Consider the following 27693-nt stretch of genomic DNA (forward strand, 5'->3'; position numbering starts at 1 on the left):
GTTTGCTTGCTCTTGATGAAGATAGTTATGAAAGTGTCATACAGAACGTGTCATGTAATGGAGAAGACTTACATTACTCTGATTTGTCAAGGAAAGAGAAAAGAGCCAAAACTCTCAAAGATGTAGACGATCTATGTTTTGAAAGAGAAATAAGTGGTTTATCTAGAAGCTATAATTTATGGAAAGACGGATTTTCTTATGATATAAATTTCTTATCCATGTTCTTGGATAAGGATAGAGACCACTACAGTTCTGAGTGGAGCTCAGGCAACAGCATTGGTCAACGAGAACTAAGAGAATGGTTATCCAAGCTTTGGATTCAAAAACCCAAAATGAGAGATCTAATATGGAAGGTGATTTTGTTTCTAAAGTAATGCGTTCTTTGGCCTAAAAAAGTAAGTACATTATCTGATTTATGACCTTCTTTTTGTTGATATATGTCCAGGGAGCATGTATTGCACTAAATGCTGGCAAGTGGTTAGAATGCCTGTCAAAAATTTGTGCCTTCCACAATTTGCCCCCTCCCACTGATGACGAAAGGCTTCCTGTTGGTACGGGTAGCAATCCTGTGAGTTTTTATTTATGTAGTTAATGATATTTACTTATTTGTATATTTTGAGAAGATTGCAGTGCATCAAAATTTCAAAGGCTTCCGTGAAAATAATTGGTCTTTAGTGTCCCAAACAGTATTGATGATTGCTTCAAAATTAGATTATATTTTAGTGGATCATTGAGAAGGATTTTGGCCTTATAAGAAATGAGTTCTCATCTTTATCATATCCTCCCTTACATTGCTTCATCAATATTTGGGACCTGGATTTAGAGACAAATTACAATAGTCTTAGGATCAACAAACTAGTTTTCGTTCAAGGTACCTTTTCATATAGCATCAAGACTAGAAGAGTTTACCTATGTAGGAAGGCATTTTGAGGGAGCTGAAAACCTTTCTTCTATCTTTATGCCTTTCTATTTTTAATTATAAAAAGGAGTTGGTTGATACAGTCGATAAACTTTATGGCATGTTTTAAAATTTGGCATGGCATGCTAATTAATTACTTAGCAATGTTTCTTATGATTCTGCTATTGAACTATGACACAAGATTGGTTTGCAGTATAGTCATTCATTACCTAGTAGAGTACTTGTTTAGTATGAAGTCTCTAACTAGGAACATTTTCCATTCTCTAAATAGGTCTATCTAGTGGGGAACTATGTTGTTAAGATTTTTGTTGAAGGAGGACTTGAAGCATCGCTTTATGGTTTAGGCACAGAGGTACTTGATTTGATTGGTATTCTGTTTTCATACCATCTTCTGTACAGATCTAACTTTAATATTGTATCTTTTTACAGCTAGAGTTTTATAGCCTGCTGCATGACGCCAACTCCCCTCTCAGGAAACATATTCCCAGTGTTATGGCCAGTGGAGTTGTTTATTTTGAAGACGGATCCTATAGCAATTTAAGTTGGGATGGAAAAGGGGTTCCCAGTGTCATTTTGAAGAGCAATATCATCTCAGAGAAATGCGATGTCGATGGTTTCCCATTTGGGGTGTGGGGCAAGAAACTGTTAGAGTATAGGAATGCTGGGATTCCGGTGGAGGGATCAGTTAGTTTAGTGGATCACCCAAGCATATGGCCGTATATGATAATTAAGCGATGTGAAGGGAATATGTTTGCAGAGTTGTAAGTCTTATCCTTGTGGTTTATAAATAATTTCATCACACAGCATATAAATTCAAATTTCTTTTGAAAACAAAACAATTCTCTTAATTTTCTAGATTTTATTTTCATTATTTTGCAGAAGAGACAGATTATCATGGGAAGATACAACAAACTTGGCCTCCTTCTTGGGGGAGCAAGTGCGCCACCTTCATCTTTTGCCACATCCACCTCTAAATATTTCATTTATATCTGATATGGAACGTGAATTAAGCTGGTCTGAGGCGAATGATTGTATTTCAAATGTTAATTGTAAATCAAACCATGCAGTGGAATGGGGAATCTTCACCAGAATCTTAACAAAGAAGAGGAAGGATGTTTCAAGCCGTTTGACCAAGTGGTACACTTAGTTCTATTAAGCTCTCCGATTTCATGATAAACAGAACAGAATGCGTATGTGTGTCAGAGAGAGAAATGCAGGGGGTGAGGGGGATGCCATCTTTGTTATGCATATACAATTGAAAATCTAATGATCTTCTGATCACTTTAAGTTTAAAGTTTCAAAATTATATGGCTTTTCCTGATTAAAAAGTGATAATTCTGGCAGTTGTGTTTACCAATTTTATATAAACTCTTTTTTGAATTCAGCTCGCTTAGATTGTATTTTATCCATGCATGATAATTGTATTCCATTTTTGGTTTTGCCTAGGTGCTTCTGTAGCATGCTAGTTTCTATGATGAACCTTTGCATTTCATTTTTATTTGTAAGGTGGTCTCTCATGCTTCTTACTAAAATTTTGTAGGGGAGATCCTATTCCTAGCAAGCTTATTGAGAAAATTGATGAATATATCCCATCTGATTTAGCTAAGCTGCTAAATATAAATGAGGTTTCTTCTAAGTTCACTATTTCATCCCAACAATAATTTTTTTCATTGGATGTGCTAGATTAAGTTTGGTTTCTATTTGACTTCAGAATTTGTCAAGCGGTGCTTGTAAACCTTGCTCCTGGATACACACCGACATTATGGACGATAATATTTACATGGAATCATCATCGGCTTGCTCTACCTCCAGTGGGTATACAGAAGATGGTGCCCAGGTGGACAATGGTTTATTGAGTGACCATGATGGAGTGAAATCCTGGAGTCCTAGTCACATCCTTGATTTCAGTGATCTTTCTATGGGTCAGTACTTCTCCTTTCCTACCTGTCTCTTGAATTTTCATCCAACTCAATAATGCCCGTTTTTATTAGAAATGGCTTACATTGGAATGTTGTCATGATGTGGTATCTTAATTTATTAAGTGCTTTCAGTATCTACAAGAATTTTTTAGTTATCCGTACACTGTACAGTTGAACTTGTGTTTTCTTTAAAGAAGAACAAGACATGTGTTATTAACCCCAACAAAATGTGTTTAATTGTCTTGTGGCTATCACTTCCATTCTTTCTCAACCATTTCTAAATTTTCAGACTAATTCTGTTCTGCAAGAAGTAATCATTGTATTTGCAGTTTCATCCTTAACATTTCACCAGTTTAGTTTTTGTTTTGAAGTAATTGCTGGCCTTGAGATGCATATTGATAGCAGACCACTCATTTAGAAAGTGTATGTGAGAAGTAAAAAGGGTATTTTAAGTAATAACTACCTGAAGAATACTATTAGGTTTATGTATTGGATCTAACTCATTCTACAAACTGGCTTGTAAGGTGAGGGATGTCTCCCCTTTATAAGCTATTTTTATACCTTATTTCTTTTCAATGTGGAATTTAGGTTTTTCAAATGCAAATTCAATTATTTATTAGAATAAGTTATAAATTGGGGAAAAGGGGAATTGTGGGGGATTGACGAAGAGTTAGAATCTCTCAAATTATCCTCAAGATTGTAATTTTGCATGTCCGTGTCACATTGACCAAGATTTATCTGTAAATTATTATTTTCGTTGTGAGAATTCTCTCTTTTCAACTCTGATTCTCAACTGGTAGTATTTATGAAGAGAGAAAAATCACAGAGAGAAACAGAGAAAATAATGATATATTGATGGGATTTTGGTCAATGTGACACAAGACGAAAAGTAAATCTTGAGGGTGATTCCAGAGCTCCTCGACTCTCCATTATTTCCAATCTCAAGACATGTCCACACCAATTCCCTTTTCTCTTATTATTGGAAAAAAATCCGAGTCCCACCTTGGAAATAGATAAATCTTTAAAAGAGTTTAGAAAGAGTGACACACTTCATCTTACAAGTCGATTTTGTAGGGGTTGAATTTAGCCCAACCAAAAGACACTCTTAATGATTGGTCTACTATCAAATGTCGCCAATAGTTTGTGAAGTCAATTAGTGGTTACTCATTAAACACTCTTTAAACATCATAGCCAATCAAAAGGTTGAGGTTGATGATGATTCCTAAACTGGAAACTTTTATACCAATAATTCCTGTTTTACATTTTTCCCCCCAAAATATCTTCCTTGCTTTACTTCCAACTGTTTATCTGTCAAATTACTTTGTAATTAACTGTACAATTACTTATAATTGACTGAACTTTGTCTAGAGCACCTCGTAGACTCCACTCTAAGACATTTTTGAAACATAATATTGCCGTGAAAGAATTATGATGTTTTTGCTATTTGGGTGTTAATTAAGCTAATTTTTTCCATTTATTTTGCAGGCGATCCTATTTTTGACTTGATACCAATTTATTTAGACGTGTTTAGAGGCGATTCATATCTCCTTAAGCAATTTTTAGAAAGTTACAAACTTCCTTTTGCTTGCAACATATCGAAGTGCGAGTCAACAGAGGGTGGTCAAAAGTTTGGTCGACTTTCATATGTTGCTATGTAAGTGACTCTCTCCAAAATTCTCTTACAGATTATCGAATATAAAGTATTTCAATTTTAAATGTACGGATTTATATGAAAATATGAAATAATATACCTAATTACCTATGACTCTGATAAGGCTGCAGACCCAAGTCCACATAGACTTACTGTCTAGAAGTCTATTCTACAAAACTTAGTCTACAGAAGTGGTTGAGTTTCTGATTTTGAAATTTCAAAACTAAAATCTAGTAAAATGGGGATGAGTTGTTTTTCAATAAATAGATTTTATAATTCTTGTTTTGTTTTTAAATTAACATATTATCATCATTAGACATAAGCACTACTCCAACAACCATCGATCGCCACCACTTCTAACCATCACTACCATCCACCACCGATCACCTACCTCCAACCACAACCATCACCATCTCTGACAGCCACAACCGGCCACCCACCTCCAACCACCATCTCCCAATACCGTCCATTACTACATTTATCGTCTATCATGCTCCGACCACCATCTCCAATATCAACTGTCTCTTTTGACCGCTACGGCAACCTTCGACGATGATCACTACTTTGATATTCATCTTCCACAATTATCCATTTTCAACCACAATTATTTAAGTTATTATAATTAAATAAATTCTATTTAGTGAATTCATAATGAGATAGGTAAACACAACTAAGAATTGAAATTCAAAACTGAAATTCAAAACACAACTAAAATTGTACCCTCTTATTAATATCATGTATATTTTTTTCAAAGTATTAGATCCTACTTTGTAGTTATGCTAATAAAAAATACTTCAATTGTTAATAAGGATAATTTGATAAAGTTATTGCTTTAATATATGTAATTTGGTGTTATTTAATGTTATTTTCTTCTACTTAAATTAGAGTTCTATCAAACTCTAGGGAAATCGGTCATGTTCTCCTAACTAGGTAATAGTTGAGACTTGAGAAGATTGTTGCACACTACCCAGTCAAGTTAAATATTAATAAATTTTCTCCATGTTTTTTTATGGTTTTGATATTTCATAAAGGTATTGATTTATAATTGAAATTTGAAACCAAGTATCCATAGATGCTGATCAATGTTGTCGAGAACCCGAATCCTAGTGATATGGTCAAAATAGTCCTTAAAGATTTGACCAATCTTCATCTCTTGAGCTAGCTTTTAGGTTTGATTAAGACCTAAAGATCAAATTCTAATATGGTGTTAGAGTTTATCTTAGATCTACAATTGGGCCAACCATGTTTGTATCCGCACTAGATGTTCAGTTCTAAGTATGATAAGTTGTTTTTGTTCTTTGTCCACACTCCATATGTCTAGTTCTAGGCATTGTAGGTGTGTTTAGATCTCACATCAACTATAGATATTCTCAAAGTAGTTCTTGTAAGGCTTGAGCAATCCTCACCTTTTGAATTTATTTTTGGGGTTGAGTTAGGAGGAAAGCCCCAATTCTAATAAATGGATACTAGTTCTTGTTTACAATTGATAATCACTTTTGATTTTGTTGAAGCAACTAAGACTTTGGTCTGCACGAATGTGAAACAAAAACATTTAAAAATAACCTTTATCCTTTTTATTAAAATCCATTTCACTTATCATTAGATTTCCAACGTTGCCTAAATGTTGTGTTTACTGTGAGTTATACAGTCTAGTAAGATGAGACAATCTCTTGTGCCCATACAAACAGTGTTTTGTCTCGTTCCCCTGACTTTTAGGCTTTCACGGATTATGCAGTTATTGTTTTTACTCATTTGGATTTCTTTATTTGTTTGTCAATGTCATTGTAGGTGTTATTGTATTTTGCATGATGATAATGTCTTGGGAGCTATTTTTAGCATATGGGAAGAACTGAGATCATCAGAGTCATGGGAAGAAGTTGAGATGACAGTGTGGGGAGAGTTGAACAATTACAAAGGCTTTCTTTGACCATTTGCTGCACCTAAGCCTTTGTTTGGATTGGCGTTACTAATCAATTCACGGTAGATGGGTGTTCGGTGAAAAGTCGCCGCTTAAACAAATATACACTAAATCTTTTCAGAGTCTGAACACACGTTATGGCCGCAGTTATACATGTTCAAACTCTCCAATAGCAAAAGAAAGAAATTTAACATGAATCGTTTTCCTGTATGATTTTTATTTTGTTTTATTCTGTTTAGTTTATAATAAAGTGTCTGTCCCTGTATAGTTGATGCAGTTGTGAAGATATTACATTTTTTCCTTGGCTTAAATTAACTCTGTAAGATCTCTTTTTTTTTTGGTTTTTCGTGTATTCCTTATTTTTACGTGGAGCCTATTGTTGAAGGGCATTAGAACTTCTACCAACATCATCAACAGGGCAGGGTTACCATCATCTCTATTCTTTTCTATTTTTCAAAAGAAATGGAGAATACAATTATTATAGTTGTGTATATTTTGACATATTTTTATAATGTGACATTTAAATTATACATTTATTAAATTATACAGACAACTATAGTGCTCTCCATTTCTTTCAAGAAATGGTGAGGGTCTTAATTTAGCGGGCCGCAAGAACCATAAGAAATTAGAAATGGAAGTATAAATAAATAAACACTTATAGCATTGAAACATTATATATGAAGAAAGTAAACTTCAAATATTTTATGCTACCTTATAAATTAACTTTATATGCACAAATTGTATAAATATTTGGACCAAATAAATTAAATTTTTATGATCTGCAGTTGCTTATATTTAAAGATAGAGAGTAGTATTTTTTATTTTTTCTCATCGTAAGGCTATTTTTTTAGTTTCTTTCTTTGCAAAATAAAAAACTATTACTTCATTTTTAAAAATAATCTGGCCAAGAGTTCTATTTGGAGTGTGTGAAGTGATCATTTTTACTTACGTGGCAAGCCAACACATACATCAGAAAACAAAGCTCATAAAGTCCATGTTCTATCAAAAAAAGCCATGTCTCGTATTGATGAACCCTAATTCTAATTGTCATCAAAGAGGGCTCATCTCAATGAGAAATTTACTTTTGTTTTGACATCAAATCTCAGCTATGAATAACATTGTTTACACACAATCAAAATATCAAACTTCTTTCTGAAACACCTTCATTTCATTCTCAATCACTTACCGACTTAAGCTTAATATCAAACTTCTTTTCGAAACACATTGGTATCTTGAGAGATATAGTGGTGTCCTACCAACACTATCCCAATCAAACCATCATATGGATTAAAATCCTCTGTTGCACTCTCCGTAGCTATTTGTCTATATCTTTCTCATTATTTTCTTCCCTCATCTTCATCTTATAATTTTTCTCTCACCTCACTCATAAAACACACTGTTTCCTCAAAAGAATAGGGGAAGTATCTGCCTAGGACCTACCCTGCCATTTATTGTTCTTAATTAAGGAGGACCGACCAAGAAAAAGAAGATAAGAAAAGCACTTTTAAGGACCCAAGCAATGGCTGGTCAAATCATACATAAAAATGGGCCCATTAACGATCAACTTAGCCCATTCATTTTCCTTTCCAAACTCATTATCATTATTGAATTGGTGAACTTTTTGGTTTAAACTCCAAGTTGAAACTTTTCAAACCAAAGAAAAGGAACCCTATTCCCGGTTATTTATTTATATATTATATATTGGTTCCCAATTCACAAATGACAGATAGACACCACACTTTCGGCCTCACATAATGAAAGTATCAGAACCCCGTGTTAGACAGCTGTCCCTTTTTACTATTTTTAATTGCAAGAATTTCCAATTTCCAGGTATTAATAATTTAACATAAATAAAAAATATTGTTGATCCAACGGTTCACATTGAATCTCACAAACAACCAGCCACGCTTTCCAACACGCAATTATCGGACCCAGTTGCCTCAAAAACCACCTTTCCCTTTCATGGTCTCCGTCTTCCTCATCGCCCCTCTTTTTTATACTTCTCTCACAATCTCAATCGCTTTCTCTCTCTAAAATCCCTAAAGCCAGATCTCGCTTTCTCTCTCTAGGAATTCAACAATGGCGGTCGCTCATTCTCCTCGGGAAGAGAACGTGTACATGGCAAAGCTCGCCGAGCAAGCCGAGCGCTACGAAGAGATGGTGGAGTTCATGGAGAAGGTTTCCGCCAACGCTGATAACGAGGAACTCACGGTGGAGGAAAGGAACCTTCTCTCCGTAGCTTACAAGAACGTCATCGGAGCTCGACGCGCTTCGTGGCGTATCATTTCCTCTATTGAACAGAAAGAGGAGAGCCGCGGCAACGAGGACCACGTCGCTGTCATCCGTGACTACCGATCTAAGATCGAGTCAGAGCTCTCTAACATCTGTGACGGTATTCTCAAGCTCCTCGATTCTCGTCTGATTCCTTCCGCTTCCTCTGGCGATTCTAAGGTTTTCTACCTCAAGATGAAGGGAGATTACCACAGGTACCTTGCCGAGTTCAAGACCGGAGCCGAGCGTAAGGAGGCTGCAGAGAGCACTCTCTCCGCTTACAAATCTGCTCAGGTTAACAGTTTTTTACTCTTCCTTTTCCTTTTTTTATTTTTATTTTTAATTTTTTTCATTTTGCGATCCAGATCTGTTCGATTTATACATTTGCGCACTCACTTACTACTGTCCTAATAGTAATACTGTTTTGTTTACAAATCTACATGATTATTATATTCATTATTATTTTAACTTATTCACTCTATTGAACTGTTATTCATGTCTTTTTTACTCTATTGTTCTTAATATTTGTTTTTAATTAAAAATATTTGTAAAACTATATGAAATATTTTTGTTTGGTTTGTGTTCTAATGAATGGGTCCTCTATTTTTTTTTTTTTTATTGTTTTTACAGGATATTGCAAATGCGGAACTTCCTCCAACTCATCCCATTAGACTTGGACTTGCTCTCAACTTCTCTGTTTTTTACTATGAAATTCTTAACTCTCCTGATCGTGCCTGCAATCTTGCAAAACAGGTTAGAACTATATAGGCTGATTATTATGTATTTTTATATATTTTTTAACAAGATTATGATGATTTTGCGTTTTGAATTCTATTAATCAAATGTAGAACATCGATCTCAAATTTATACTTTACTTACCTGTTATTTTGTTATTGCTACTCTCAGGCTTTCGATGAAGCGATTGCTGAATTGGATACCCTTGGAGAGGAATCTTACAAAGACAGCACTTTGATCATGCAACTCCTTCGCGATAACCTCACTCTCTGGACTTCTGACATGCAGGTATTGATATGTGTTTGCCATAAAATTGCCCCACGTTTTACTTATTTGACAATGATAAATGTGTTATTTATTTGATAACGATAAATGTGTTGTATTGATGTTATTTTATTTGATTTCAGGATGATGGTGCTGATGAAATTAAAGAAGCACCATCTAAACCGGATGAACCACAGCAGTAAACATATTTTGCTGCCAGATTTTATTTTCGTTTGTGAATTAAAGGAGATGTTGTTTGTTGCTGATATCTGCTGGCGGCTGAGATTTTAGGCATTCACCTCTCTTAAGAATTCTACATGTCCCTGGGCTGTTTTAGTTTGTCCTTCCATATTTAAGTGTTTTACAAATTATTGCCTGTTCTATTGAGGACACTGAAGTTTTATTATATGGAATTGGAAATTTAAGATTCATTTGTTTGTTTACTTTATTTTGCATAATTTAATTATGATGTTAGATAATTCATATTTTATTAGGTAAAAATCTATTTCTTTATATCAAAAATCATTTTTTTAGAATATGAAAGGGTTTGTTTTAAATTTTTTTAAAATTATTTTATTTTTTTACGCAAAAAATTATTTTTGTGGGGTTTATTTATTAACTAATAATAATGAAAATATGAACTTGTATATGGATAATGAATGGTTAATGGTAGGTTATTCTGATAATGAATTCTCAGTTAATGAATAGTAAATTTGGTTAATGGTAGCTCTTTAAACAATGACCATTAACAAAACTTAAATATCAATGACAACTAAAAATGTAAAAAAATTATGAAAATGATGAAGGAATTGTTACTAGATAAGATGACAAATTTGAGTCTAACATGTGTACATCATATCATATACACATTGTATCTGTAGAGTATCGTGTAAGTAAATTAGTACGAGTAAAGTATCATGAAAATTAGAATGTAGAGAGCATTTGTAGTTTGATATATATATATAAATTAATTTATTTTTAATTATTAAAAAAATCATTTTTATGTTTTTTATAGTAATTGTGTAATTTAAAAAAATAATTTTTACAAAGTTGTATATAAACAGGTTAAAAGTCAAGTTTTTTTAAAAAAATATATATTTTTATGATAATACATAAACAAAAGTTAAAAAACTATTTTTAAAAAATTTCTAAATTATTTACGATAAAAATTAGTTTTATTTAAGTTCAAATAAACCTACTCATTAGTTTTAATTGTATCGCCCGCGAACTCATGGTATTGCATCAGGATCACTTATTATATTGTTTAAATAAAGCAATAGCTACCAACTCAAAAACAATTTAATAATGTTAAATATTTTATGTTTAATTACTTGAGAGGAATAAGCATTTTGTTGTAACATTTATAGTTTCTTATTCAACTCTGTTTTCAACACAACTTTTCAGCTCTACTTCGTCTGTTTTAGAAGATAAACAACCAATTAGAAATTTGGTATGTATTTTAATCTAAAATATGAACAAATGTTAATTATAAATATTTTGGGATAAGTTTTTTTCTAGTGTGAAAGAAGTTTTTTTATTACGAAGTGGAAGAGAAAATCCATCGATTTTCATTTTGATATCTTATGTATTTTAAACGTGTTCTAATTTGATTTCTTCGGGCATTCAAAATGGGTTGCTTCCAAGTTAACCAAGCATCTCTATTGTGGAGAAAAGAATTTGGATGTTTATTAAGAATGACAATATAAGTTGTCTTTTTTTTTGTGTGTGTGGGTGTAATTCACTTAATAAATTGCATTAAAATAAATGAGTATTATTGAAATATAATTATATAAAGTTGTTGGTGAGGTCCACTTAATCATTTTGGTTTGAGGTGTTAGATCGGAGAAAATTACTTAAATTTTGAAAATTTTAGAATCTAGATTAAAGGATACTATTTAATTATTGATTTTGTATGTTATGAATAAATAAATTTTAATTTTTGAGGTGGGATTGGGGTGGGACGAAGAAATCTGTCCCCGTTAAGTGTAGAGTCGATGTTAAAAAAATTATTCCGACAAGTGCAGAGATAGTATTGAAATTATGGGCGTGAATGTTTAAAACCGTCACCGTTATTTTTCGTAAAAGTTATTATTATCAAAGTAAGCCAATAACTACAAATGTAGTCGTAAATAGAAAACTTCAAAAATAACGAATAAATCAAAGTGCTGGCTAAAAATTAAACGTCAACTTGCAAATCAATTTTTATTTATTTATGAAACTTGCAAATCAATTGTGATTAATGTGTTCCATCAATAGTCATAAAACTCTGCGATGGGGATAGAGTAATCAAGTAAATTTGATTTTGTAAAATCGGGTTGGGGGAGATTTTGTAAATTTTATTTATTTCAAAATATTTAATATTGATAATTGAATGTTTAACATCGAAAAGAGACAATTTAATAAATTTAACTTGTATTTTATTTAAAATTTAGTTTTTAATATTTGTAAAAATATTATATATATTTTCTTATAATAGTGATCAAAGAAAGTACATATAAAAAGAAAAATTAATGCATCTTCTTTTATAATGAATGGAAACATAAACATATAACCAAAAAAAATTAACATTATAACCTCACAGAGGATAAGTATTCACACAAAAATTTGTTTCACTATTAACGTGGATCACATGGATGGTCTAAGCTAAAAATCAAATGAGTGAAAGAAACTTATTGAGGATAGGTTGAAAATGTTAGATGATAATATAAGTATTGTGGACCATTTGAACAATACAACTAGAACTTGTCTCAACAATAATATAGGTTAACTAATGTCTCTAGCCAATTCCGTTCCAAAACAACACCATATAATAAGGCTTCTATTAGTCGAGTTATCTTCAAGAGACTCATGAGTATATTAGGTTTTTGATGGCTTATCTCAACGGATAGGGCGATTTCAAGAATTCTCATCACGAGAAACAAGATGATATATAAATTCCTTTTCAATGTGGTGAACCCATATTAGTAACTTTAAAAATAAGTTTATAACCAAGACTAAGGATATTTTTTATTTCAAGTCTAATATTAATTAATTAACAACACGGACTTAATTCATTAATCGATTAATCGACTTAAAATAATCGATTAATGCTATTGCTTAATTGATTAACAGTTTTTTAAAAAAATATTTAGTATAATCTTAAATTATTTATAACTACTTTAAATTTTAAGATAATTAATACTTTGAAGTAAAATAATTTATTAAGTTTAATTTAAAATAAATAAATAAAAACTATATTAGAATGATAAATTTTAAATTAATAAAATAAAATAAAATTTAAATTACTATTTTTAAAATATTTTAAACATTAATCAATAAAATATATTTTTTAATTAAAAATATTATTTTATATCATTTTACATTTTTAAATTAATTGAATTGCTAATTTACCGAACACTAAATTAATTTAGCAGCCATGAAACACAAACTATGAACTATAAAATATCAGCTAATTTAAAACAGCTAATTTAAAAATAAATAAAAAATAAAAATAAAAAAACTAAAATCCTTATCTAGATTAGGATAAGATGTTTAAACTTAGGATGAGGACAATACATGAATTAGTCAAGAAGTGTACACCCCTCTCATTGGAGCGGCAACAAATGTCTTTCACATTCAACTATAGCAATGAAAAAACTATCTTAGTTGAATGGTAGTTTTAGGAAAACCCACTTCTATATCAAAAAAATCAGAAGAATTTTTGAAAGTCTTATCATCAGCTCAATCCATTTTTCCAGTAAAAGGAGCGTACAAAAAGAGGATCCGTAGTAAACAAGGAGATTAATTCAGTGTTCCCGAATAAGAACACCACTCAAATAATGAATTTTTGTCTTAGAGAAATGCAAAATACTTTTTTATTATGAAATAACAAAAATGATACAAGATGTATTCAAAATCGAAACAAATTGACAGCAAAACACACACAACAGACAACACTACAAGCTCCCTTACAATTACTCCCAATTGCCTATGTCAAAAACAAACAAAAATAAATAAATTTATTATTAATGTCAGCAACGCTGCAGTAAAACCAAATCAACTAAAATCAACACAACAACAACATATTCAATAGTTAATTAAGTCTTTTCCATCACAAAAACACAATCACAGATTTAGTATAACACGGAGTTTATAGTTTTGTCTCAAAACTAGAAATTTTTAGATGAAAATACAATTTTCATGATAAATTTAAAACTTTGAAATGATTAAATATACAACTGTTGAGATAACATTTTTATTTTTTGATTGTTTAACATGTGCCTTTAGATACTTGTTGAATCCATATTACTCAACATTTTTTTATTCATTAGCACATGTGAAACAGTGAAGAATTAAAGTGCAGCACATAAAAAATTAATTTTAATATTTTTAATGCAAAAATAATTTTAAATAAAAATAAGTTCAATGTAAAAATATGTATACATTCAAAGTTTAACAATAAATTAAAGCTAAAATCAATTTGGAAAACAAAAACTTCAAATTCTAACTGAACTACAATCAATTGTAAAAATAAAAATAATTCTGTGGTGTGATTGACATGATTTGGCGAATCTGTGTTTTTTCCAATCCAAACATATGCTAATTGTGCTATCATTGTAATGCAACATTTCAATGTAAAGCAAATTGTCTAGGCACACAGTCTAGCAATTTTAAGCAGTACAAGGCTAAAGTAGCATAACATAAATAAATCGCACAGCTTTAAGTTAAGGAAAACCAAGATGAGTTAACCGGTTTGATAGTTCTTAACCAATGTCCTATAAAAGAAATAAGATAGTATCGCATTTTTTGTCGCAAGATATATTCTATGTTTAAAAGAATACAATCCCAACACAAGGATTAGCTCATTTTCTGCACATAATCACTTTCTATGAGCTTCAGTACAATACCTATTATCCTTATGCAGATTAAACAGAATAGACAGATGTAAGTGTCCTTTTGATAATTTACAAAATAAAACAATATATCCAAATAACTGTCTTAGGGTAATAGCTCCAAACGTGCTTATTAAAATCTCAACAATGAACTCCTGATCATAAATGAGAGAAACACTTCCCTAGATAAAGTAATCAGTAGTTTTCCGCAATCACTTCAGAAAACGAATAGATTTTCTTGTGGTAATCTTGCAGTAATAGTATACAGCTGCTCACTACCAGAAAATCAAACATACACAAATTTTATTTTGTTTTTGAAAAAGCCATACACAACAATTACTTTAGAACATCTTAAAGGAACTTGAATTAACCAAGATCCCTTCCCTTCATGAGAGAGATCCATGAAACAAAGTTAAATCCTATTATTTCGAGTTGTCACAGGATTTAAGCTTCCTATACAATCAAAACCACCACTAATCTTGAACACGAGCCAAACAAGACATCAAGTCAGTGCTGCATCGTATCATCATTATTAATTTCGTATATTTGCCATAGAATCAACTAAGTTGAGAATCCTTCACCATAAAATTTCAAGCAAAAAGATTATAGAACCACAACCAGTGCAAAATCAAAAAATTATAATAAAAGAATCACAACATATAACTTCAGCATATGAACAATGAAGCCAAAATACTGCAACCATAAAGCAAAAATTGAGAGAGTCAATAACAAGAATACATTTATAAAAAGTCTATGAAACAGTGACGGAAAATTACTGAATGACTTGAGTTACATTGTATGCATCGAGTTACAGATGTTGTTGGTCATAAAGTTGCAGGCTGTATAATTTTTTGGTTCATTTTAAAGAAAAATTACTATCTTGTTCCGAAACAAGATCAGCTAAATAATTGCATCCTCTTATAACCAAATGGACACTGCTAGTGCTACTAACTAAAAATTCAATCCAAAAGAAAAGAATCTTTGTGCATGTTTAGAACCACAGTAAATTTGGCAGAATCACTGTGATTTTAGTAAAAACTTATCACATGATTTTAGTAAAAATTTTACTTCGGATCATCATCAAAATCACGGTGCCACCTTGCACTAAACTCATCACCAATACAACCGTACACTATATACAACACACAAAAATAAGAACATGCCAAAATATATCCAAAGAATGCCAAAATATCTATGAATACCACATTTCCACTTATCACATGTATAATTGAACGACCGGTCAACTATTTCCCCTTTATCCCAAGGAAAAGGTCAAACAATAGATAGCCACAGTACCTCAAAAAGAAACATGAGGGACCATGATCTCATACCTAACTAATTCAAATGTTGATATTAAACAAGCTCTATATCCACAAACAGCAAAGTATCAAATGATAATATCAGCATGACCAAGACAATAACACACATTTGAAGAAAAGAAAAATATGGTTAATGAATAAATCAAAATGTCATAACAATAGTTTTTTTTATATTAAAAACAGCATGATAATCCCACTATAAATGTTGTATAATAATAACATCTAATTTGTGTTTTTCTAATCCCCCAAATTATCCGAAAAGAGCAAAAAACAAATGCAAAATTGTTCCTTTCATCTGTCTTTGATATCCCATTTTTACAGAATAAAATAAACTAGTACTAAGTAGCAAATTGGACTAGTTAGTTTTTGAGTCCAACCACCACAAATTGAATAAATTCGAATTCCATTTTCCAAATCACCACATCCACCACCATGTACATCCCAAAATCAGAGCCGAAAAACCACGATTCAGACCAATCTTACCTCAATTGAAGTCAAAGCTCTCTCCATCGTGGACTTGGAACCTGCACGGTTGGTGAAAGAGGAAGTTGAGGAAACCCTAAATTAGCCGAATTGGGGGAAAACAATAAACCAGGTGACAACAAAGGGTAAGATGAAAGCTGCGAATTCAAACATCCAAAAGGTGTTGGTGATGACGGCATCGGAAACGGCGACGGAGTTTGTACTGACATTTGTGCAGGATTAAAGCCTTGCTGCTGCGGCGGTGGTTGTTGTTGTTGATGTTGATGCTGCTGTTGATGTTGCGGCTGCTGTTGTTGTTGATGTTGTTGTTGCTGTTGTTGCTGTTGTTCCGGTGGAGGGTGAGGCGATGAAATCGGAGGAGGCAAAGGAGAAAAACCGGTGAAGCCTTTCGAATCCATGGTGGAAACGAGATTCTGCAGATCGCGCATGTAAGCGGAGATTGGAGATTCCGCCGGAGCGTGAACGGTAGGAAACGGCGGCAACGGAGATAACGGCGCCAGAGGTCTACCAAAACCAGGAAAGTTATGATTAAAGTTAACGGGGTTAAAGTTGAAGTTCTGGTGTTGTGGACGACGGGGTATAGCGGTGTTAAGTAACGGAGGTGGACGGTTAGTGATGTGAGGTAACGGAGGTGGACGAATTCGCTGAAGACGAGAGCTTTGTGGTTTAGGTTGTTGAATAGGTGGTGGTGTTGAGATACGGTCGTGTGCAGGTGAACCCGTTAGTTTTTGAACTACGTCTCTGAAATCGTTTTTGTTGATGTTGTAAACTGGTGGTTGATGTTGTAGGTTTTGCTGTGGTTGTGGTTGTGGCTGTAGAGGATTATTATTATTATTATTATTATTAGTGTTTTGGTTTTGGTTTTGGTTTTGGTTTTGAATTTGATTTTGATTCTGATTTTGAGGTTGTGGTGGCGGTGGTGGTGGTGGTAGTGGTGGAGGGTCAAAAGAGGGTTTTTTAATGATGGGTTTGGTGATTTTTTGAGAAAGCTTATTGAGGTGTCTGAGGTAGTGGTCTCTGGAAGAGGAATTATTAGTAGAGTCTGCAGAGGATTGACAGCTTTTATCCATCACTACTACAATATTGTTTGTTGCAATACAAAATCTCTCTCTCTCTCTCTCTCTCTTATTGAGAAGAGCTATGTTTTGTGGTGGTGGTGGGTTACTCTTATCTCAGCGCCGAGTAGGGACACACACAGAAGATTATATATAATAATATATTATTGTTCATTATTTTTTCAAGGGTTTAAATATGAAGTTGAAGTGGGCAATGGTCACTATCTCAAAAAAATAATTAAGTGACGCTGATGACAAAAATTCAAAAATAAATAATATTTATAAATTAATCTATATACTCATGGTGTGTTCTTTTTCATGCACCTCTTTTCACTTCTTTTTATACTGTTTCCTACTATATAGTCTATGCTGAAAATAACACAATAGACAACAATCGCAAAAGAAGGAAACCCATTGCATCCCTATTTTTTATTTATTTTTCTTTTATTCTGTTAGATATAGTAATATCTTTTTATACTATAAAATTTAATTTGATCTTATCTGCTAATTTATTAACTAATTAAATTAGATTTTTCTCAAATCACATTCGCTCACAAAATCATATCCTTGGGCAAGGATACATTATTTTGACAATAATAGTTTTTTTTATATTAAAAACAGCATGATAATCCCACTATAAATGTTGTATAATAATAACATCTAATTTGTGTTTTTCTAATCCCCCAAATTATCCGAAAAGAGCAAAAAACAAATGCAAAATTGTTCCTTTCATCTGTCTTTGATATCCCATTTTTACAGAATAAAATAAACTAGTACTAAGTAGCAAATTGGACTAGTTAGTTTTTGAGTCCAACCACCACAAATTGAATAAATTCGAATTCCATTTTCCAAATCACCACATCCACCACCATGTACATCCCAAAATCAGAGCCGAAAAACCACGATTCAGACCAATCTTACCTCAATTGAAGTCAAAGCTCTCTCCATCGTGGACTTGGAACCTGCACGGTTGGTGAAAGAGGAAGTTGAGGAAACCCTAAATTAGCCGAATTGGGGGAAAACAATAAACCAGGTGACAACAAAGGGTAAGATGAAAGCTGCGAATTCAAACATCCAAAAGGTGTTGGTGATGACGGCATCGGAAACGGCGACGGAGTTTGTACTGACATTTGTGCAGGATTAAAGCCTTGCTGCTGCGGCGGTGGTTGTTGTTGTTGATGTTGATGCTGCTGTTGATGTTGCGGCTGCTGTTGTTGTTGATGTTGTTGTTGCTGTTGTTGCTGTTGTTCCGGTGGAGGGTGAGGCGATGAAATCGGAGGAGGCAAAGGAGAAAAACCGGTGAAGCCTTTCGAATCCATGGTGGAAACGAGATTCTGCAGATCGCGCATGTAAGCGGAGATTGGAGATTCCGCCGGAGCGTGAACGGTAGGAAACGGCGGCAACGGAGATAACGGCGCCAGAGGTCTACCAAAACCAGGAAAGTTATGATTAAAGTTAACGGGGTTAAAGTTGAAGTTCTGGTGTTGTGGACGACGGGGTATAGCGGTGTTAAGTAACGGAGGTGGACGGTTAGTGATGTGAGGTAACGGAGGTGGACGAATTCGCTGAAGACGAGAGCTTTGTGGTTTAGGTTGTTGAATAGGTGGTGGTGGTGAGATACGGTCGTGTGCAGGTGAACCCGTTAGTTTTTGAACTACGTCTCTGAAATCGTTTTTGTTGATGTTGTAAACTGGTGGTTGATGTTGTAGGTTTTGCTGTGGTTGTGGTTGTGGCTGTAGAGGATTATTATTATTATTATTATTATTAGTGTTTTGGTTTTGGTTTTGGTTTTGGTTTTGAATTTGATTTTGATTCTGATTTTGAGGTTGTGGTGGCGGTGGTGGTGGTGGTAGTGGTGGAGGGTCAAAAGAGGGTTTTTTAATGATGGGTTTGGTGATTTTTTGAGAAAGCTTATTGAGGTGTCTGAGGTAGTGGTCTCTGGAAGAGGAATTATTAGTAGAGTCTGCAGAGGATTGACAGCTTTTATCCATCACTACTACAATATTGTTTGTTGCAATACAAAATCTCTCTCTCTCTCTCTCTCTCTTATTGAGAAGAGCTATGTTTTGTGGTGGTGGTGGGTTACTCTTATCTCAGCGCCGAGTAGGGACACACACAGAAGATTATATATAATAATATATTATTGTTCATTATTTTTTCAAGGGTTTAAATATGAAGTTGAAGTGGGCAATGGTCACTATCTCAAAAAAATAATTAAGTGACGCTGATGACAAAAATTCAAAAATAAATAATATTTATAAATTAATCTATATACTCATGGTGTGTTCTTTTTCATGCACCTCTTTTCACTTCTTTTTATACTGTTTCCTACTATATAGTCTATGCTGAAAATAACACAATAGACAACAATCGCAAAAGAAGGAAACCCATTGCATCCCTATTTTTTATTTATTTTTCTTTTATTCTGTTAGATATAGTAATATCTTTTTATACTATAAAATTTAATTTGATCTTATCTGCTAATTTATTAACTAATTAAATTAGATTTTTCTCAAATCACATTCGCTCACAAAATCATATCCTTGGGCAAGGATACATTATTTTGACAATAATTGTCAATTATTTCATTCTGCAAATTAAAATATTATAAATGAAAAATGTCACTAATATTTTTTTTAAATTTGATTCAAAAATATTTTACTAAATTAACGCTATAAATAAGTGGTATATTACTAAAATAAAACGTAAAATGAAAAAAAATACTATTTTTTAATACATATAAATATCTTATTTAAATTATGCACAGTTTTTGTTAAACATTATTGTTTGTGTTGATTATAATAATAAAATAAATTTCATTTATTATAAGTTAATAAAATATTAAAATAAATTTATATAAAATAAATGCAGGTAGTTAGTGAAAAATAAATTTATATTTTATTAGTAATATAAAATCTGATACAAATAAATATTATACATATTATAAATATAATACTTAATATAAAGTTAATGAACAATAATTTAAAAATGATAAAAAAAAAAGTAATTAGACTATGCAATAAAGTAATAATTAAATTTACATTACGCGTATTTACAAGTGTAACATTTATTAATATTACTTTGAAAAAGCAAATATATTAATAGGCTTTATTCCAAGCACAAAATGGTGATAGACTAGAGTGTAAGTAACAGCTCTCTCTTGAAAATTAATTAATTTATCGATTTTACTGAAAATTAAATTATTTGAAAAATGGGTGTTGTAATTGAAAATGTAAATAAAGGGGACAAGTCACGTGACGGGTTTCAAATTGAGTCGTCCAAACTCATGGCCGGTCAAACCTGTTACGGTAGCTGCTTTGGCTGTTACCAAATTGGCAAGGGCACAGAATCTTAAATCATTTTTGTCCAACCTCAATGATGCCCCATCCAAAAATAGAAAAACCACAAACATTTGTTAATGTTAGTACTCATGACAAAACAAGAGAAAAATTAACAAGGTTTGCTTCTTCATTTCTATCTCCACGTCCTGTAACCCAAATCATGTGGTCCTAAAATCTTGACAAAAAAGTCATAAAATAAATTATTATTTTTTCTACAATATTATAACCCAAATAGGTAGTAGTTTTGTTTTTCCTCAATTAAGCATATTCTTTTTAATAAGATTATTATTTTTTTGATAAAGTTTAATATATAGAAATATTTAATATTTTAAATTAATTTGAAATTAGTATGAGAAAATAATTATTTTTGACCGGAATGGAAGAATCAACTGAATTAGTATTATTGATACTAGAAATGAAGAGAATTTAAAATTATTCTTTAGGAGGCCATATCCACCGTGTGTAAATTTGTGGTTGTGGGCATTAAGCAATTTTAAGCATGTAATTAAAGGGTTCACTATTTCCAAAACCTGCTTCACTATTTGCTATTCTGGTCAAAAGTCCGTTACTCTACACTGTATTAGTCAGTGATTCTATAAATGTTCCCTTTTTACGAACCTTTTGACCACATTCTCATCGTAATTACCTCAATTATCTCTTTTCTCACTACAACTAGTATTACTAACAACAGAAACAAAATTAAATCAAAAGTCGCAAAAGCAAATCTATGCTTTATAAGTTAACCCATCCCTAAAAATAATTTTTTTATATTTGTTTATTCTTTTTATAAAACTTTTTAAATTAATTTTTACTTTTATATATATACATATAAAGATTTTTTAATTTTATAATAAATTATTTTGTTTAATAACTCAATACAAACAATAAATTTTACTATTTCAATTATAAAATCAAAAAATCTTATTTAATATATCAACTCTACAAATTTTTTTATAAATTTTTAAAATTATTTAATACTTTGTTAAATAATTTCTTTAAAAAAAATATACATAAATATTGATGATTATATTACATAGCTATGAATTTTGAATATATATAAAATTTTGTGTATTTTATTATTAATATATTATATTAATAATCGACAGTTGAATTAGTAAAATTTCTCGTTTAAATTAAACAGAGTAACTGATTAAATAGTTATTTTTGAATCTATATATATATATATATATATATATAATAATTTTTTCTTTCTAAATTTAAACTTTTTATGTAAATTTTATACCGTTAATTAATTATAATCATCAAAGAAAATAATTTTTAAATATAAATATAACTATTTTAAAGTCACACATATTAATTATTTATAATTTATTGATGGTTAAAATATTTTACAGTAATAATATATATTAAAATTAACTTAAAACAATATTCATATTAAATTTTCATATCAAACAAATATAATTTGTTTTTCTTTTGTAGAAATTGATTAAAAGAGTGTAAAAAGTTAGATGGTAAAATTAAAATGTCAATATCATAAGAAACATTTGAAAATTATTACTGATAAGAAACATTATTTTATATAATTACTAACAATCAAATTAATCATATAATACACATGAATTAGCCAGATGAATAAGCCGGTCTGCAAAAAGAGGTAGATGAATAAATTTTATATTAAGAGAGTGAGGGAGTATAAGTGAAAAAAAAACTGGATTTTAATATTTATTTATTATAATTTGTTAACTGATTTTATCAATATAATTTTATTTTTTTAATTATTTTTTATTTATTAAATTAATTATTATTCATTATTATAAAAAAAAGTAAATAAATAAAAGGCCAGATGGTCGCATCCGATAATGTATTTTTCTATTACATAAAATAAAAAAAATAAATAAAAAAATAAAAAAAATATATATATATATTGTCATGTATGGATGAGAACTCTAAAAAATTATGACAACTGAATACATATATTTTAATACAAGATATAATTGAAAGTTTTAAATTAAAAAAAATATAAAAATAAAATATCTCTAAGATATTTGTTCAATTGCGACCATAAAAATACAAGGTGTATCCCAAATTGATAAAAATAAATATATTCATTCGATCACAACTAACATAACTTAAAAACAGCTAAATAAAATGACGAAATTAAGAAGTTGAGACACCTAAACTCTCAAGTAATTAGTTATACCACTGATTTAATCCATACTCAATTTCATTAATAAAACTTTATTAAAAAACTCGAGTCAGCCACCAAAATAAACTATAATTTATAAATTAAATATGCAAATCATAATGTATACAATGGAAAATTCAATGAATCAAGCAATTAAAAAAATCACAAAGAGCTAACAATAGAAAATAAAATATGTCTAACAATAGGAATAGTAATTCACTAATTCCTCTATTCTCCTAAGGAGCTTTCATTAATCACACAAGTTTTATCCAAACGCTGGTAATAGGGGAGAAAAAAAAAGAATACGTCACTATTATAGTTTGATATACGATAAGTGGAAATCAAGTCTCAAACATTTGTAAATGTTGGCCAATGGTGCCAACATTAAGATTGGAATTTTTGCAAAGGAGAACAACAATAAAAAATAAACAAATTGTTGCGTAATTACAAAAACTTCCATAAACTGTGAAGAGGAAATCAGAAAAAACTCTAACCTAACAAGAAGAAAATCAACATTCAACAATATAGGAAAATCAAGAGAAATTAGAATAACAACCTAAAACAAACTCAAATAAAAATTAAATAGGGTTCATCTTTCTTAAAACACAGAAATATTGAAGGTGGGATAGGAGGCACTGAGAAACCAATAAACAATATTATCAATTGATAAAATCCATAAACCAACAACAATTCTTATTAGAAAAAGAAAACAATTCATTAAATCACCAAAGACAATTAATAAAAACAATCGGAAAATAAGAAATAAAGTCGAATGGGGAAAGGAAAATGAGAAATAAAGTCGAATGGAGAAAGGTTGACCACTCGAGAGCAAATTGGAGGTGGGGTGAGTAAGAGTGTTTATGGATAAGAGTAAATATGTAAAATTGATCATCCAAATCAATTCAATATGCATTTTGACTAAACTCATTTAAGTTTAGGTCTAACTCGAACCAATTCATTAAAATTAATGAATTTAACATTTTGAACCTACAAATTCCACTTATTTACGTGATATTATTATTTTTTTATTTACTGTTAATGTATAGTTAAAATTTAATTGTTGAATTATATTTAATAATTTATTGTTAATTTAATTAAGTTTAGTATTTTGTTGTGTTTGTGGATATATTTTAAGTGTTAAATGATATGTTGTAATATAATTTTATTATTTTTTAGATATTTAAGTATTTAAATTTAATTATATATATATATATATTTATTATCCACAAACTCAACTCAACTCGCTCGTAATCAAGTTGGTTTGATAGAAAAATCATGAATAGAAAATTCAACTCAACCCAAATAAAATTGATTAGTTGAAATATTGAATTTGATAAATAAATAAAAAATTGACTCCTCAATAGGTGTGTAAGTGTGAGATAGTCGTTAAGTGTGGGTGAATTGTAAATTACTATGTGAATTATAAATTACTATTTTAATTTTAAGTAAGTGTAATTTAGTAGTTTCATCTTTAAAAATATTTTATTTTATTTACTAACTATTTATAACTTAATTTTTCGTATTTATGCAATCGTTCTTAATTTTTTTAAGACAATTTATTTATCATTTAATATTATATTACATGATAACTTAAAATATAATTATGTACGTAATTTTGTTGAAAGGAAAGCAATATGTATTTAATGTTTAAATCCAAAATGGTGTTCACCTTATAATTAGTAGCTAGTGTACTAAATTTTATCCCCCATTATAAGCTTTTGTTTACATCTACATGGAGACCATGTAGGAGTATGCAATATATTTAACATGGGAATTTTATGCATCAATGGTTCCAAATTTTCATTTTATATGTAAATGTGTCTAATTTTATCTTCTCATATCTATTTATTGACTGCGTCAAAATTATATTTATTTATTAATAAATTAGTTGTATTAGTAAGTGATACATGTAGAAAAGTGATAAATTTTTAAATGGACTATCCGCGAATCGTAACTATCGGACTTCTAATTGATTTGATACATAAAATTTTATTAATTGAGTTTAATTTGAAGTTTTGATTTTATTTATTTAAATAAATAAATGTATCTATTATTCATTACAATCTATCGAATCAAAACAATTAACCAATAACAAAGTTGATTAATATGTAATTAATGTTAAACATAAACGTATAATAATATTTGATTAGAGATAATGACATACTTTTTCTAAAATAAAATTAGTTCATATTCTTTTTGTTTTTTTAGATCAGAATTAGATATCTAACTTAATAATATTAAAAATTAATTTATATTTTTTTAATCTTAAAATTAACTTATATTTACTAGCGTGAAATATAAATATAAATAAAAAATGTTCTTCTATTTTAATAATAAACTTTATAAACTTTCTTCATTTTATATAACTTTTTATATTTTGAATGACTTAATTATCAGTCATTAAATGTAATTTAGACAATAAATTTAAATATTTTATTTAATTTTATAAACTAAATATTTCTTAATTTGTGTAACTTGTCTATTGTAAAGTTTTACCTTTTGATAATAATAATAATAATAATAATAATAATAATAATAATAATAATAATAATAATAATAATAATAATAATAATAATAATAATAATAATAATAATAATAATAATAAATGAAGGGATATACTAGGAAATTTTAGTCAACAAAGCTTGATGAAAGCTCAGTTTACTTTTTATCCGTTAATGGCCACTAACGCTATCAAAGCGATATGCACCAACAAAAGGTTAACTACATTCAGCACTTTACATAGACAAAATTATTATCACCACTTCAAATTATTTTTCTTTCAATTTTTCATTGGTCGTAATTGGCCGTGAAAAGAAAAATCTAATTTGGCCGTTTGCTAAGGAAAATTTCTCCTACAAGTACTTCATTTCATATAAAATATAAACATGTTAGCTTATCAAATCTAAGTTAACGTGTATGATTTTTTATTTTATTTATTTTTATATAATTATATTAGTATTTTGCATCAAAATCAATACTCCCTTAAGTTCTAATACCATTACACAGAAGAAGGAACGAAAATCGTTATAATATTACAGTTTTGTATTTTAAAATAGTAGAAAATTCAATTACAGAACTTAAAGAATATTTGAATATATTATTAAAATTTCTCCCATTTAATATAAACTAGATATTCAAAATATAAATTATAGTACTTATAAATCGATTTTATAAAAATAAATTAAAATTAACTTAAATTTTAATTAATTTCAAAGTTGTTTTTATTTTAGAGGAACTTGTTGAGTTGGCCCCCTATGTGGAAGGTGCCCCTTCTTTATGGGACAGTGATCCCACCTTAGATGCATTACATTCACTAGGCAAATGATTAATAAACCGCAATAGGAAATATCTTTTGTAAGCTTTTACAGCCTAAAGGTCATGGTGATGTTTCTTTCATGAATTAATAACTATCCTTGAAGAGTCTTTTGACTGAGAACTAAGAAAGCAACTTATTATTATGTATTATTAATTTGTGCGTGTTAAAGGTAAAAGAGCGTTGGAATCTCAGATATGTCACTTGTTAGGCTTTTTCTTATTTCTTCCTTTTTATGTTGATTGGTCTATCTATCATCGACAATGTTGTTTGAACACATTGATAAATGACGTGAGGTTAAGCCGTCGCTTTCTTCTCCAAGTTTGGGATCAAAACAACTTTATTTTTTGTTCTTCACGGGTCATTTTGTGGTAATGGGCCTCTATTGGATAGACATTCACCTAATTAACAATCATATTAGAGTTACTCTATGATTTATTCCATTTTAAGAAAAGTTAAAATTGCTTCTCTTATAACTCTCTTCACTTTGATAAATCAAATCAAATTATTCAAAAGATAATAAATATTTAAAAGAATAAATGTGTTCATTCAATTTTAAGTAAAATATTAAAAAAATTAACTAAAGAGTATATAATTTAAATAAGGTTTAAAAATTAATTTTATTATTATATTGATTTTCAAATAATGTCTGGTGTGCTGGTATGACACTCTTTATATAGGAGGAAAAAAAAGTGTAAACGAGTATATTTTTTAATGTGAAACTTTCAAATGTAAAGTTGGATAGAGTTCTTAAATTTTTAAGTGTTGAACATAACTACAGAACTAGCTTTGAGCAATGAGTTAAAATAAATTTTATTACCATCAGGGTATAAATAAAGATTATATAATTCATCTCTAACTTTTAATTGACTCAAATTTTATCTCAAAACAATATTTACACCTCAAAATATTTTCAGCAGAATCACTTGATTAGACCAATAAATATAATATATCACCTTGATTTGTTGATAATTTATTTTAAAATATTAGAGACCGAATTTGGTATTTCTATTAACTAATTAACTATATATTGTACTTAAATTATATAACTAATTAACTAATATGTGTAATATTTTTTTTACAATGAAAAACAATATGAGACTTTTTCAGATTCTTAATTTGAATCAAATCCAGTATACAGACCCATGTCAGCATGCTAAAAATGCACTTTTGACCACGGTGATTTTAGATTTTGTCCTTATATTTTTTTTTTTTAATTATCTCTCAGATTTTGTACCTTAAACCACTTTTTTAAAGTATGTAAATCTTTTAGCACTCAGATAACTCAAATGTTGGTTATTACCCATAAAAAAGAAATACATGTTATTTTTCGGATGCTATTACTAGTAACCAATATTTTGTGCCTGTATATGATGAGGAATAATGAACTGAGGTTGTTGAATTGATCCAATATTTAATCTACAAAACTTGTCTGATTGGAGCATGTATCTGTTTTTTCTGTCATTTGGTTCTGATAATCAATGTTGT

At 30.0% G+C, this 27693-nt stretch overlaps 4 protein-coding genes across 4 annotated transcripts in view; 2 read left to right on the forward strand and 2 right to left on the reverse strand.

The window, feature by feature from the left end:
• The window catches only part of LOC101500762 (lysine-specific demethylase JMJ21), a 16311-nt gene extending 9413 nt beyond the window's left edge, over positions 1–6898 (forward strand). The window contains exons 9-17 of the mRNA XM_073369379.1: positions 1–353; positions 446–568; positions 1191–1271; positions 1349–1680; positions 1799–2056; positions 2460–2544; positions 2631–2841; positions 4324–4492; positions 6278–6898. The exon at positions 1–353 is cut by the window's left edge and continues 7 nt beyond it. Coding sequence (XP_073225480.1) covers positions 1–353; positions 446–568; positions 1191–1271; positions 1349–1680; positions 1799–2056; positions 2460–2544; positions 2631–2841; positions 4324–4492; positions 6278–6416 — 1751 coding nt within the window. The 3' untranslated portion in view covers positions 6417–6898. The remainder of the gene's footprint in view (positions 354–445; positions 569–1190; positions 1272–1348; positions 1681–1798; positions 2057–2459; positions 2545–2630; positions 2842–4323; positions 4493–6277) is intronic.
• Positions 6899–8277: 1379 nt separating this feature from the next.
• Positions 8278–10108, forward strand: LOC101500449 (14-3-3-like protein). Its single transcript, XM_012716232.3, has 4 exons — positions 8278–8972; positions 9309–9431; positions 9585–9701; positions 9821–10108. The coding sequence occupies exons 1-4, from the start codon at positions 8487–8489 to the stop codon at positions 9878–9880; spliced, it is 786 nt and encodes a 261-aa protein (XP_012571686.1). The 5' UTR covers positions 8278–8486; the 3' UTR covers positions 9881–10108.
• A 5873-nt stretch (positions 10109–15981) lies between these two features.
• LOC101500118 (VQ motif-containing protein 9) lies at positions 15982–17539 on the reverse strand. The gene has a single exon (XM_027335076.2). The coding sequence runs from the start codon at positions 17418–17420 to the stop codon at positions 16362–16364; it is 1059 nt and encodes a 352-aa protein (XP_027190877.1). The 5' UTR covers positions 17421–17539; the 3' UTR covers positions 15982–16361.
• A 492-nt stretch (positions 17540–18031) lies between these two features.
• LOC101499797 (VQ motif-containing protein 9-like) lies at positions 18032–19521 on the reverse strand. The gene has a single exon (XM_012716110.3). The coding sequence runs from the start codon at positions 19394–19396 to the stop codon at positions 18338–18340; it is 1059 nt and encodes a 352-aa protein (XP_012571564.1). The 5' UTR covers positions 19397–19521; the 3' UTR covers positions 18032–18337.
• Between the last annotated feature and the right edge of the window lie 8172 nt (positions 19522–27693).

Source organism: Cicer arietinum, chromosome 5 (assembly GCF_000331145.2).
Source record: "Cicer arietinum cultivar CDC Frontier isolate Library 1 chromosome 5, Cicar.CDCFrontier_v2.0, whole genome shotgun sequence".
NCBI lineage: Eukaryota > Viridiplantae > Streptophyta > Magnoliopsida > Fabales > Fabaceae > Cicer > Cicer arietinum.